Source organism: Canis lupus, chromosome 18 (assembly GCF_048164855.1).
Source record: "Canis lupus baileyi chromosome 18, mCanLup2.hap1, whole genome shotgun sequence".
Taxonomy (NCBI): Eukaryota; Metazoa; Chordata; class Mammalia; order Carnivora; family Canidae; genus Canis; species Canis lupus.
The window spans coordinates 30,249,201-30,263,046 of record NC_132855.1 but is presented as its reverse complement, the minus strand read 5'-3'; the positions used below and the strand labels follow the sequence as shown (position 1 = coordinate 30,263,046).

The following is a 13,846-nucleotide window of genomic DNA, read 5'->3' as shown; positions in this document are numbered from 1 at the left end:
TACTTGTTTACATGCCTTCCAGAGCTATATTTGTAGCTGAAGAAAAAGTGGCATTCAAGAGCAGTAAGAAGGTAATTGAGTTCATCCACTTCCTGACCTCTCCAGAGCCTCTCCAGGACCTGGATTTTCTATTTCTGCCAATTGGATCATTTCTTCCCAATAGCCTCATCTTATGAAAAATAATAAATCAAACATTGTTTCCAAAGTCTATTTCTCACTGCATCATATCCAGGGTAATGATGGCTTAGAGAAGAAAGGAGACAGGCAAATGGATAGACTAAAATGATATACACTCCCTGCCATGCTAACATAGATAATAATTCCTTCCCTGTTACAGACTGAATGTGTGTGTCCCCCAAGAATTCATGTTGAAATCCTAATCCCCAATGTGGTTGTATTAAAAAGTGAGGCCTTTGATTGGGGATTAGGTCATGAGATTGGAATCTTCATGAATAGGATTAGTGCTGTGATAAAGAGAGAACATGACCTTCTCCCTTACATGTGAGGATACAATGAGAAAATGGTGGTCTGCAACAGTGAAGAGGGTCTCCCCGAGAACTTGACTATGCGGGCACCATGATCTCAGAATGCCAGCTTCCAGAAACATGAGGAATAAACATCTGTTTTTTTATAAGTCATCAGATCAGTGGTATTGTTACAGCAGCAAAATAGACTAAGACAATCTTATTGACTTTTGAGGTGTCAAACACAAACAGTTCCCTCTCTGAACTATAATGAAATGTATGAACTACAATTAATAATTTCTCAACAAAATAAATAATAGTATGGTTAAAATAGTATGGTTAAAACTTATGGTCACATAAGGAAAGAAAATCCAGCCTCAATTTCAGAATTTCCCTGTCAGAGAGACAGACATTGATGGTGTCATGTGAGTGACACAGATTGCCTACCTCCTATGTCTCCATCTTCTCATCCCATAGAAGCTTCAAAAATATGACTTCTGCATTTTGCAAATGAATAATCAGAGGTCCACCAATTTATATCACTTATTCAAGGTCACATAGATATCTGTTTCAATTAGATGGGACTATGCTAATTCAGACCAATAAATAATCAGTTATAAAAGTTTTGGAGAACTCTCCAACCATGTGCCTGTGAGCTTCTATCTCTAAATCCTTGAGCATGTAAGATGCACAGATTAAATAAACTGCTACAGGACTTTATATATTTTATAGAATTTACAAATTTTGCCATAAAAGTTTTTGTGTAAATTTTTATTTTAAAATGTGTAATTTGACAGTAAGACACCATACAGAAAGACTCCATCCACCACACCTGGATGAAGGTGAATGATATCAGGCCCTTGATAGCAAATATAATGTGTTAAAGGTGCTCTAATTTCAACCTATGACAAGATTTTTTGATCTAGGTTGATGGGGCTAATGCCACAAAATGGCTCAACCAACACCTTTTCCAACCAAATCCCTGCTTTCATTTCCATGCTATAGATACTCCAGAGGATAAAAACTAAATTTCCTCAGATTTGGTTTTATCAGCATCTATGGATTCTACTATGTACATGTAGATGACTTAAAAGTAGCAGTGAGTAGGTTGGCTCAGTGCCAGAAACAGGAAAACTAGGTCTAAGGTAGAGACTTCATATTTTCTGAATCAGCTATGGTAGAGTTTCTATCTGTGGTTCCCTAGCATCATATGTATCCAGAGTCAGTAATAGGAGGCACTTTTACAAGCACAGTCCCAGAGGGGTTGAGCATTTCTGCCATCTGCCCTGTTCTTGGCTAGGTGTTACCCAGTTTGGTTCCATAATTCTTCAGAAATTCTGTAAACTACAAAATTCCCTAAAATATATCTTTCTGTTAGACAATCACTGGATACATTTTTGCAACTAAGAACCTTCATCAATAGAATTGCCCTATTAGCCTGATAGATTGTAAGTACTTAGAATGTTTGTCCTTAATGAACAAGAGATGATCTCACAGTTAGCTTAGAAACTTTTTCAAATGGTCATTCTTCGGTCTCTTACTCAACTTCACCTCAAGATTCCATTATGCCATCTGATATCCCATAGCCTCCTCAGACATGACAGTCCTATATAGATTAAAGAGGGCCAACAGTTGATTCCAATATGTCAATATACTTAAGAACCTCTGACTTAAGTCAGTCATCCAAATATGTTCACATTAGACTTCCACCAGAGCTTGAGCTTATGAAATATAGAGAACTCCAGATATAAGTTTGAGCTATTGAACTAGATTCCCTAAAGTACAGACTAGGAACCTATATTTATAAAGTTCCTCAGGAGACTGTAATACTGCCAGCTAAGGATTTTCAAAAAACAGTATTTAGAAGCCACTGGCACAAAAAATCATTCATCAGCCGGGCCTAAAGTAAGTTCATTAAAACAAAATTATTTCTTCCTCTGAGGATACCAGTAGATTAGTCAAACGAGAGGTAAGTGTACAAATCTTAGATCTGAACCTCAGGAAAATATCTACTAAGATGTTTCATGATACCTTTGTGAAGGTGGTGGATAAATAAAGCCAAATGTGAAATTCATTTGGGTACATTATTTGATGGTATGATGTCTATACAAGATAGATATATATATTTATACTTAACAATGCAATATTGTTCTAACCTAGAAGCTCCATCTCTGAAATGGTCAGTATAGTTCAAGTTTAAAAACTACATACTTGCAAATGTTTGCCTTAAAAAAACAGAATCATGATAAAAATATTTGAGTTCAGCAAAATTAAGACTGAAATCTCTAAACTATAGGCTTGAACAGTTCATGACAGAAATACTAAGTATCTATAACTTCAGTGCTTTATCATCAGATACATATTCTTAAATAACTAGAACAGGTTCCCCAAAATACATCATTTTATACCACAGATTTCAATGATGACATGCATCACAAACTTAGTATAATGGGAATGAAGAGTACTATTTTATGCATAAATTTAAGAGAATACTTAAAAAGGGACTAAGATCCTTTATGTGGATTAAGCTATAGAACCTAGTTGTAATTATTCATAGTTATATTTATAGAGTTATTTTAGAAAAAGGAATAGGACTTGATTTAAATTCATCCAAAAAATTTTAAGGACTAACTTTATGCTACGTTTCTAATCTAGCATATAAATTTCAAATCTTTCCTTATTTATTTACAACTTAAGAAACTGATCACTAGATACTAAAGTCAGAAAACTTAAATGGTCAAGCCAGCCACTTGATTCATAAGTGTACTCACAATGAATCTATTTTAAATGATGAATATTTTGAGGCCAGCAGAATGTTTTAAAGACATTTTTCGAAAAAGTTAATTTGTACTTTACTACATTGGTATAACTAAGGAACTGGCATATTCATTAATTTAGCAAATGATGTCTCTGACCAGGAAAAAAAAAATGCATACATGGGGAGTACATCTAGAGTTAAGTATAGCATTTGCTAAAATTTCTTATATTGATAAAGAATATATGAAAAATGGAGTTGAAACATTATACGATTAGATGCATTTGTCAGTAATTGAATTATCAAAGAATTATCAACAATTGACAATGGATAACATTGCGGGACATTTATAGATCCTCAAGATGGAATCAATCCTTATCTTTCTCCAAGTCAATTTCTTTCCTAAAGGTATACACAAATTGGAAATATCTAATTGTGAAGCAAGTATGGCTAATTAATCAGAGACCATATTATAAATCCCCAAAAAGACTGAAATGTAGTAAGTTTAAATTCGCTAAACACAGAAAGTCCTACATGTGGGACTTTCTCTACAGAAAGTGTTTTTTCCACAGAAACACAGAGACTTAACACCATCATGCATTTTTTTTTTTAAAAAGAGCTTAAGTAATTCTATTCAACTATAAATATCCATAATGAATCCTGTGAAGGAGCAACTAAGCAGTCCAGACAACCCACATTACCAGAGATACATACATACATAGCAATGCAGGTCTTCTTTAGGTTGGAAAGACCTGATCTGTAGCACAGATGCTGAAGCCAATGCATCCTCTCATCCAAGGTAGAGTCACAAATAAACTGAAAACCTATCCAAAGAAGTTCTTGAAGCTATGTGTGATGAAAAAATGGTTAAAAATCTTTCCAGATTTCACAGACCTAGGTTTCGCTGATCAGAGACTGAAAACAAAACACATCAACCATCTACAGAAACACCCTAATGGCTATCACAGAGATTCGCTTAGGGAACCAACATCCAAGGTATGGACACTGTAAACAAACAAACAAACAAAAAAACTGTATCTGACAGCACCATGGAAAGCACAAACCTCTAAACAACTTCTTCGCACTCAACGATGACAGAAGTTTCACCTTGTGCATCTTCATATCCTTAGTGTTGACAAAAGGTTTGTCAAGTAGGCTTTCAAAATTAAAGATATTGATTTAACTAAGTGGAAAATTAGTACAGAACTAAAAGGAAAAAAGAGAGAGAGAGAGAGATATTGTCCAGAGGTAGTGGTTTCTTTACATAGGGCCTATTTATGAGGACTGTATCCCAAAGTTTCATTTAGAGAATATTAGCCTCATGAGTTGCCTATGTTTGAAGGGTTACAGTAGAAAATTGAAAATGATATCCCCCTTGTCCCCAACTTGAAGATATGAAATTTTCACCAGGATATTAAGAATTTGTGAGAAGCCCTTCATGGAAGATACTTGTTTATTCACTGATGCTCCCCAATTTTTTAACCACAGGCCCTTTTTGATGGCATATCTGAGGAACACCCCAGAGTACTCTGGTAAAGGCTCTTTAAGGTGGAATTATGCACTGGACATGTGTTTGGCTAGTACTAGTCAACTGGCACCTGTGTCTCCAAGGACAAAAGTAAACCCTGTATTTTAAACATTTTCACATGTTTGAGACATCCTCATATGGTATTTTTAAGAAGAAAAAAGCAACACCCTAATAAACTCTCTTTGCTTCTTAAAATGAGAGAAATATTTTGAACGCTTTGCAGTGCCCTCTTCTTTGCACTCGTGACAGCAAAGTAGAGCTTAACAGATCCAAATTTGCTCAAAATAATGGTCAGATGCACAGTACTGAATTCAAAGGTTCTTCTTTTTCAACAAGGCCACTTTTCCCATCAGGGAGCCTTCACAGGTACAGAGTTATATAGATATGCAACTCCATGTCATGAATGTGTACAGTATGCCAGGTGTGGAAAATTGAACAGTTCTGTTGTGAAATATGAGCTCCACAAGAGTTACCAGGTTTAGGAAATAAAAACATAAGATGCCCAGTTATATTGAATCTCAGGAATGATAACAAAGATTTTTAGTGCAAGTATGCTTCGTGTAATATTTCAGATATACTAAAAATTGTCTGAAATCAAATCTCATTAGGCATGCTATATTTCATCTAGACCATACTCTCCCACTGGAGTATCAACTACAGTGCATACAGACCCTTTGTGTTTAGCCTAAATCACAGGAGAAAAAGTCCTGGGGACTTTGTATGTGCTCTACCATTTCTTAGCTTTTGAGATATTTCTCAATGAACTATATTTTATCTGCATAGTGAAGCATTAGTTGTGCATCCATGACTCCTTTGAATGGCACAAGAGAAAAAACTGATTTTTTCCCACCACAATAATCTGGAGTACAACCAAAGACAATCTATTAAAGACGGAATATTCTTTAAAAACAAAGGAGCTTTTATTTATTTATTTGACAGAATGAGACAGAGGGAGAGGGAGAGGGAGAGAGAATACACACAAGCAGTTGGGAGGGGCAGAAGGAGAAAGAGAAGCAGGCTTCCCACTCAGCAGGGAGCCAGATGCTCAATTCCAGGCCTCTGGGATCATGACCTGAGGCAAAGACACTTAACCAACTGACCCACCCAGGTACCCCAAAGATAGGATATTCTTGAACAAAGATACAGACCAGAGTTCTTAATCTTACTCTGCCAGTTACGTGTTGCTCTTGGGCCATTTGTGTATCTCTTCGGGCCTTGGCTGCCCTGACTTCAAAAGCCCTTTCAAAGCTAACATATTATACTTCCATGATCCTAAGTAAATTCAGCTTTGCCTCATTCTTGATGACTAACCAGAGGTCATAGTTACATATTATGGAAACAGCGAAAATCAACTCAAAGAAAACCAGGAACTGTCTAAAAGATCGTCCTTATACTTAATTAAAATCCTTTTGTTTCAAAAGAAATGTTACCTTCAGGCTAAAAGGGTAACTTAAATATTACACCAATAATAACTGTTATTCATCAATCATGTAACTTTAAATGCCTGTTGTTCCTTGGTCAGTTACTAATTCCAGATCATTAAAAGCCCTGTTGACCACTTCACTTCTTGACTCCTGTAGGGTACCTCTAAAAACACTATAAAGCATTCTGTAATTTCAATGAATGGTATCTATGCACAAAGAGCAGATCCATCTTCCCTAACAGTCCCCAAATAGTTTGATTTAAATAGCATTTCTTTGCACTAAGTATCTATAATGCTAATTCATTTTGCCTTCAGCTTAACTTTCTGCTATTAATAAAGTGACAATAAGAATTTTTCCCTAAATACCAGGCTCTCTTATAATATGAATGCTAAGTATTGCTTTTAAGTAATTAAAAACCTGATCAACATCTTTAGCACAACATAAAAGAAATAAGCCATTTCAAATTAGACAAATGGATGAGTTCTGAAGTCAGTTAAATACAAAAGTCTAGTTCAATTTGAATTTCAGATTTCAAATTCCAAATTTAGGACATACTTAATATAATTTATTGTTTATCTGAAATTCAAATTTAGCCAGGCACTCTAAATTTTTTTTAAAGATTTTACTTATTCATGAGAGACAGAGAGAGAGAGAGAGAGAGAGAGAGAGAGAGAAAGGCAGAGACACAGGCAGAGGGAGAAGCAGGCTCCATGCAGGGAACCTGACGTGGGACTCGATCCCAGGTCTCCAGGATCACACCCTGGGCTGCAGGCGGCACTAAACCGCTGTGCCACCGGGGCTGCCTGCACTCTAAATTTTTATTTGATAAATCTGGCAACCCCATGTGGCCTACTAGTATGAGATATTCACCAATTTTATCTTTTTTTTTCCCTTCATTAAAACACTTGTTTTTGATTTTTATTTCTCCCCTAGAGTCAAGAGAGATTCTACCTATGACAGAACATGGATAAGTAATTTTCCAGCCAAAATTTCTCTAATCATTAATGTATCTTTGCTTTTAACAGGTCAGGTTACCATTAAAACTGTCGTCCACAAAACACAAAATTTTCCTTACCTGTGGGTAATATATAAGAAGACCACATAATAAAATATTTCTTTTTTTCACTTCCTTTGCATATTCCTTAATTTGCATTAGGTTTTCCATTTTCTGATCAAAAGGTACTGATTTATAATCAAGAAAATATACCTGCAAAATAATACAAAAGGTAACATGTGAATACCATTTCTTTCACTTTCTTTGAAAAATGTAACATTAAAGGAGTTCAAAACACAATTATTGTAACTTTTATCAGTTTGTGTTAATTTCTAGATAAACATTTCAACCATAAACGCTTAGTAAGATTGATAAATCCTCCTTTACAAAGGAGGATTTTATCCTTTACAAATCCTCCTTTACAAATACAAAGCAGCAATCATTGAGAAAACAATGCTGAACAATATAAAATGCTAATACTCTATTTCCACTTGTTTCAGAGTCAAATGTACAAATATAGGATTTCAACTACTTGTTCAATTTATACTTTGAAACTAGATTACATAGAAATATTATATGTTAAGCAATTACCAATATCAATAAAAGTCAAGGGAGTGCTTATCTATTAGATTCATAGATATTTTTAGAAGAATCACTTTCAAATAACTGAAATTCTAATAAATCATCCATTTCTTAGAGTAAATCCAGAATTTTATATATATTTTTAGCAGTGTTAGTGTTTTTCTTGAAATTATTCCAATGGCTATTTTTAAAATATTAGTTTTCATTTAAATTTTAAGGAACTCAGGGTGAGCTCCCTCCTTCAAATTATTGAAGTTTTATGGTGTTGTTCATCTTTTGTGGGACATAAAAATATCTAAATCACCATAATGTCAAAATAAAATGCAAATGTGCACAGAGAATAAACATTCAGATATTTGTATTCTTTCACAATATCAAATTTAAGAAACTCTCAAGAATTATAATTTGTTCAGTTACATGTATTTATTATCTAGAAGCATTTTAAAATCTACTCCACCCTAAAACTCTTATACTAATCCTTTCCCTTCCTCTGGTAATTCATATAAAAATATGCTTTATAGAAAATATACAACAAAATCCTATGACGTTCTTTCTGTAACACAAGGGAATGAGTTTTCACCTATCACATTGCATTTTGCTTTCCAGGAAAAGCATTTAAATAACATCCATTTTAAAACAGAATTATGTGAGGACATGTATGTGTGTTAATTCAGTAGATATTCAGTCACTATTTCCTGGACCTTTTCATTATAGTTCATTGAAGACATACATATATAGTTGCTTCCTCCTTTTTTTTTTTTTTTTTTTTTTTTTTTAGTTGCTTCCTCCTAAAATCTAAAGGGACACTACAGACTTTTTTCCTTAAAAAATGCTCCATCCATTAAAAAACGAAGATAATAGACAGAAAAGAAAAAAAAAAACAGAAAAGAAAAACTGAAAGATAAAAAGCACAAAGAAAAGGGTCTCAGGCTCTACTATCTACTGAATAATTGAAGTAAAGACAATGTGACCCTATGAACTTGAATTCACCCTTCCCTAGCAGTGATTCCCTGAAAACTTATAAAGATGAAGTTTCAGATTTTTTACCAACCAACAATGCTTACAGCAAATATAATTTGAGACTGGTGAACCATAGCCAGGCTGGAATAATTGTGAGTGAACTATAAATGGTAGACTTTCCTTTAGTGTAATTTAACTTGTAACCAGGTGTTTCCCTAGCTGAGACCTGGAAGCTAACATCTATCAGCTAACTCCTACATGTAGCTTGAGCCTTCTAGAAGGATGGCTCATACACCACCTTCTGTGATTTCCTCCCCTTACCATTAAGAAGGTGGAGAAAAAATGGAGGGGGGGAAAAAAAGCAACCCCTACTAGTATGAAATTATGAGCTCAAGAAGCTAAGCTGAAGAAACATGCCCATCTCTCCCTTTTCTCCTGTTTTGTAGTCTTTTATGATGTTGCACAAACTAGTGATACAGGCTTCTTCTAGTCTTAAGAGTTTAAAAATATCTATCTGAAACTAAAATTGTTGGCTGGGGGCTTGCCAGAAAAAAAGGCTAATTCTCCAAACTCCAGGCAATTTATGAAATTGCAATCATGTTATGAATCTAAAGCTCGGGGACTGAGACTAAGACTCTCTCCTGGGCCCATACCGCCAGATCATTACATAGCCCCATACCATCTGGACTAAGGAACAACACTGCTGTTCGGAGTTATAAGCCTCATGGTACTATTTAACTCTTTTACCTGTGTAATTATTTGCAATATTTAGATACAATAAAATGCCAGGAGTCACCATGCCCAACATAATTTATGTGAATGAGAGGTCTTGGAGTTTTGCAATGCATAATCCAGGCAACCTTAAAGCTAGCCTAGATAGTTAATGAGGGAAAATAGACATTTCTTGTTTAATACAAGTCCTCCTAACAAATCTTCAGTTCTGAAAAATCTCACAGTAAAATAAAGGGGGGGGGGGTGCAGAAAGGGTTTGTGAAAAAAAATAGCACAAGGAGCAGTAAAGACAAGACCACTCTACTTTGTAATTACAGCCTCCAAAGAGATTTAAAATGCACAGAAATTAAAGAACGGAAATGCTGGTAACATACTAAATGGAGAAGGAATGATGGATACAACCAGGAATGGAGCTCTACAGTGCAAAGCTGCCATTGAACTTGGACCAGGAGGAAGTGCACCTGCCCAGGGAACCTCTCTGCAAAGTCAGAGATGGGAACAGGTGCTCAACTTTCGATTTTCTTAAAAAAGTGTCCTAAAAGTGATCCTAAAGTTAATAACAACTTTGGGAACTTAAAAGTGGTAGAACTAAAACTCTTGACAAGAATAAACTATATTGGAATGAAAAAGATAAAGTGTGCTGAATCTGTGTATCGCTTTTTTTTTTAAAGGACAGAAATTAGTGATCCTATACTGAGTTAACTTAATGAATTATGTATATTAAAAATTATGGTATTTAATTAAAGCTATATACAACTATATTGTGTAGTTTTTGAACTTGCAGAGGGAGAAAAGGATTATCTATATCAATGCAGCAAATAATTGGAGGAAATTAAAGAAGCAAATAAAACAACCGGCAAAAAGCAGTAACAAAATAGGCTTGTAGAAAGAATCTCAAATATGAAAGTAATACAAATAAATTGAACACACCTAAGTCTTTCCTAAATAACAGATTTATCATATTGGATTTTTAAGGAAAATCTAACAATATGCTAGTTATAAGACAAATGTCTAAAGCAAACTATCCTGGGGATCCCTGGGTGGCACAGCGGTTTGGCGCCTGCCTTTGGCCCAGGGCGCGATCCTGGAGACCCGGGATCGAATCCCACGTCGGGCTCCCAGTGCATGGAGCCTGCTTCTCCCTCTGCCTGTGTCTCTGCCTCATTTTCTCTCTCTCTCTGTGACTATCACAAATAAATAAAAAAAAAAATTAAAAAAAAAAATAAAGCAAACTATCCTGAAAAGCACAAAATAAAAGGATGAACAAGACATGCTTTGCAAACATTACCAAAAATGAAAGCTGTAGCAATATTATTCATTTTAGTTTAAGACAAAAACTATTAATTCACATAAAGAGGAATAGGGCATAATAAAAAAACAAGCAAAATTATAATAATCATAGCCTTATTAAGATAGATTTGAATACACAAAATATATTTTTTAAAGATTTTATTTATTTATTCATGAGAGACACAGAGAGAGAGAGGCAGAGACACAGGCAGAGGGAGAAGCAGGCTCCATGCAGGGAGCCCGATGCGGGACTCGATCCCAGGTCTCCAGGATCACACCCCAGGCCGCAGGTGGCACCAAACCGCTGCACCACCGGGGCTGCCCTGAATACACAAAATATTTGACTGAATTATGAGAACACACAGTCTCAGTCAATAAACATTGATGTTCAATGACAGTTGTCTTAGAAACTAACGTACCAAACATATTAAAAACAAAACAAAATTCGAATAGCTTCTGCTTCTGGTGAAGCAGCTAAACTGAGGGGTTTTATGTCTCCTTCCAAGATTATAATTTTATTCCTGTTTTGCTGGCTGTTGTGATCTAGGAAAAGTTGCATATGAACTAATGTCAACTTCCAAAATACACAGACTAAATGCCCATATTCATTGATCCTGCAAAAGCTAATTTTTTTTCAGACACATGTAACATAGCAAAAATACTTGGTGAACTGAAAAACAAAGCACAGTCAGTTTTTTAAAGTTCCCACCAAGTCATGAAACGTCACTCTAGGGCTGAAGACTTACTCCGCTAAAGATCCGTCAGACACAACATACCCTAGTTCCTCAGAAAGATAAAAGATAATGGCATGTAAAGAAAGCAGTAGGCCAATGTTATTCACCACCGATTCCATGGATTAAGGAAACGATGCATAAAAGTGAATTCTAGGCAAACTATTCATTCTTCTACAAATTGCCTATATTATTCCATCAAACCATCAAACAATGCTACCCATTAAGTAACCTATATTTAGAGGGAAACTTTTAGAAATGTACTAAAATATAAGAATGTGCTCAACATTGTACTAAATGACATCAACTTTTAAAGAAACAGATATGGATATTGACCTTATGAAATGTATTACCAGGTTGACAAAATTCAAGCTTGAAGAAGTAGGATGCATATCAAAATTCTCTTTCACTAAATGGGAAGGCCTGATAACATCATGATTAACAGAAGAAAAATCTCCAGCAGACGTATTTCCTAAGGCCAATACTATGAAACTTAGGCACATACTTTTACATTGTGCTACTAATTTTGAACTTCTAAAATACATGTTACTTATGAGTTCCAGGAAAAAACTCAGTTGGTACAATAATGCAATCAATTATAATTTTAAAGACAAGGCAGGTTTATACAACTACAGCAGAGGATTACAAAATGATTATGATAGCTCAAGAGAAATGTAAATGTTTTCACCTTAATAAAACAAACTTACAGCATAGTCAGTCCTGCATCCATTGAAATGTAGCAAAACATTTCATCTAGGTTGAGTTCTGCACATTTGCTTATAGCTACACCAAGTAGATATTCCTTGATGTCTTTTTGAACTGCTCACTCATTTGCTATGTGTAAATTACAGCAACAATTATTTCCTCCTTAGGATGCCATTTCTAATAAGTTTTATTTCATACAGATATTTAAAAAGTTAAAATATCTCCCCCTCCAAAATAATGTGTTTTTTTTTTTTTTAACACAGCAAATTCACTCCTATAAACTAGCAAACTGCTTAAACATTTAACATATGGGTAGCTTCATGGCTTTGTGGGTGGGCAAGGTTTCTGGCACTCATAGTTTGGAAAATGCTCCTCTGTGCCTCATGTCTTCTACATTCAGTTCTACACATGCTTTATATTTGTCTAGTAACTATTTAATATATCCCTGGCCCCAGATGAATTGCCATTGTTTTATACTTTAATATGTAATTTTTCATCTGTCTCTGAGGACAGGTACATTAATTAAAGAATAATTAATATAAAATACAATATTCTTTAAAACCTCAGGAATGTTCCATAACCCCACATTTAACACTTCTGCCTCATTCCAGAGGCCCATGTTAACAGGCCTAGAGAAGGGAGTCAGGAATTGTGGTAGGAGAGGAAATAGGAGAGGACTTTGTTTATTTGAATAAGTCAATTTTTAATAAGAAGTCAATCTTCGAAGCATCAGTATATATACAAATACACACTGCTTAATGCCCACCAAAGTGGAAGGAAGGATGGTCAAAATAAAAGTTATGGTAATTATCAAATAATTAAGTTAGGAAGCATTGGTAGATAGACCAGAGACCCTCTGAATCTATACAACAAATATGGCAAAATTACCTACACAAAATTATTTGTGTACAGAAAAGTAAATTGTGTAAATCAGGCCCATCATCTCACAACATTGCTTTTCAAAAGAAATACAGGGAGATCTAACAATAGATGAAACCAAAGTCAACACTAAGCAGATCAAAGTAAGACTTTATTTTAAGGATTAAAAAAAAACTTTAGAGAAAATTGATGAACTGTACTTTTAATTTTTAACTGCACTTTTAAAAAGAAAAAGGAACAAGCTTCTAATGTTGAATCGTTTCATTTTGGAACAAGCTTAAATCAATGTCATCAAGCAATTCAATACATAATTCTGATGAATAGAAGCTAATTAAAAGTTGCAAGCTATCATAAAAATTCAGAGCAAATGTTTAACAACTCATCTATAAATCTTAAAATAGGGCAGCCAGGGTGGCTCAGCGGTTTAGCGCTGCCTTCAGCCCAGGGCCTGATCCTGGAGACCCGGGATCGAGTCCCACGTCAGGCTCCTGCATGGAGCCTAATTCTCCCTCTGCCTGTGTCTCTGCCCCCCCCCACCCACCCCCTTCTCTCTCTGTGTCTCTCATGAATAAATAAATAAATAAAATCTTTAAAAAAAATCTTAAAATACCAGCAAAACTATTAGGTTGAGAAATGAGGCATTTAACACAAGTAGTAAATAAACAGTATTTTGCATTAAAATATTAGCCATACAAAGTTTTAAATGTTTCTATTGATTCAAATAACTAAAAAGTAATTAAGTTTTATAGTATCAAGACAAATGTTATACTTATATACCCATTTTGTTTCAGATCCTTATGTG

At 34.9% G+C, this 13,846-nt stretch overlaps 1 protein-coding gene across 28 annotated transcripts in view; it reads right to left on the bottom strand.

The window, feature by feature from the left end:
• CRPPA (CDP-L-ribitol pyrophosphorylase A) overlaps window positions 1–13,846 on the bottom strand; it is a 292,251-nt gene that overhangs the window by 103,139 nt on the left and 175,266 nt on the right. For 15 of the 28 annotated variants that reach the window (XR_012010932.1, XM_072783932.1, XM_072783927.1 and 12 more), the window contains 2 exons: window positions 10,504–10,623; window positions 7,247–7,378 (listed from right to left, as the gene is read on the bottom strand). The exons of 1 other annotated variant lie outside the window; for it this stretch is intronic. Coding sequence is in view for 24 of the 27 variants with exons in the window: in XM_072783932.1 (XP_072640033.1) it covers window positions 7,247–7,378; window positions 10,504–10,623 (252 nt within the window). In the remaining 3 variants the exon portion in view is untranslated. Of the gene's footprint in view, window positions 1–7,246; window positions 7,379–10,503; window positions 10,624–13,846 lie in introns of those variants that run through there. 12 more of the 28 variants (XM_072783934.1, XM_072783947.1, XM_072783941.1 and 9 more) reach the window with 1 other exon arrangement.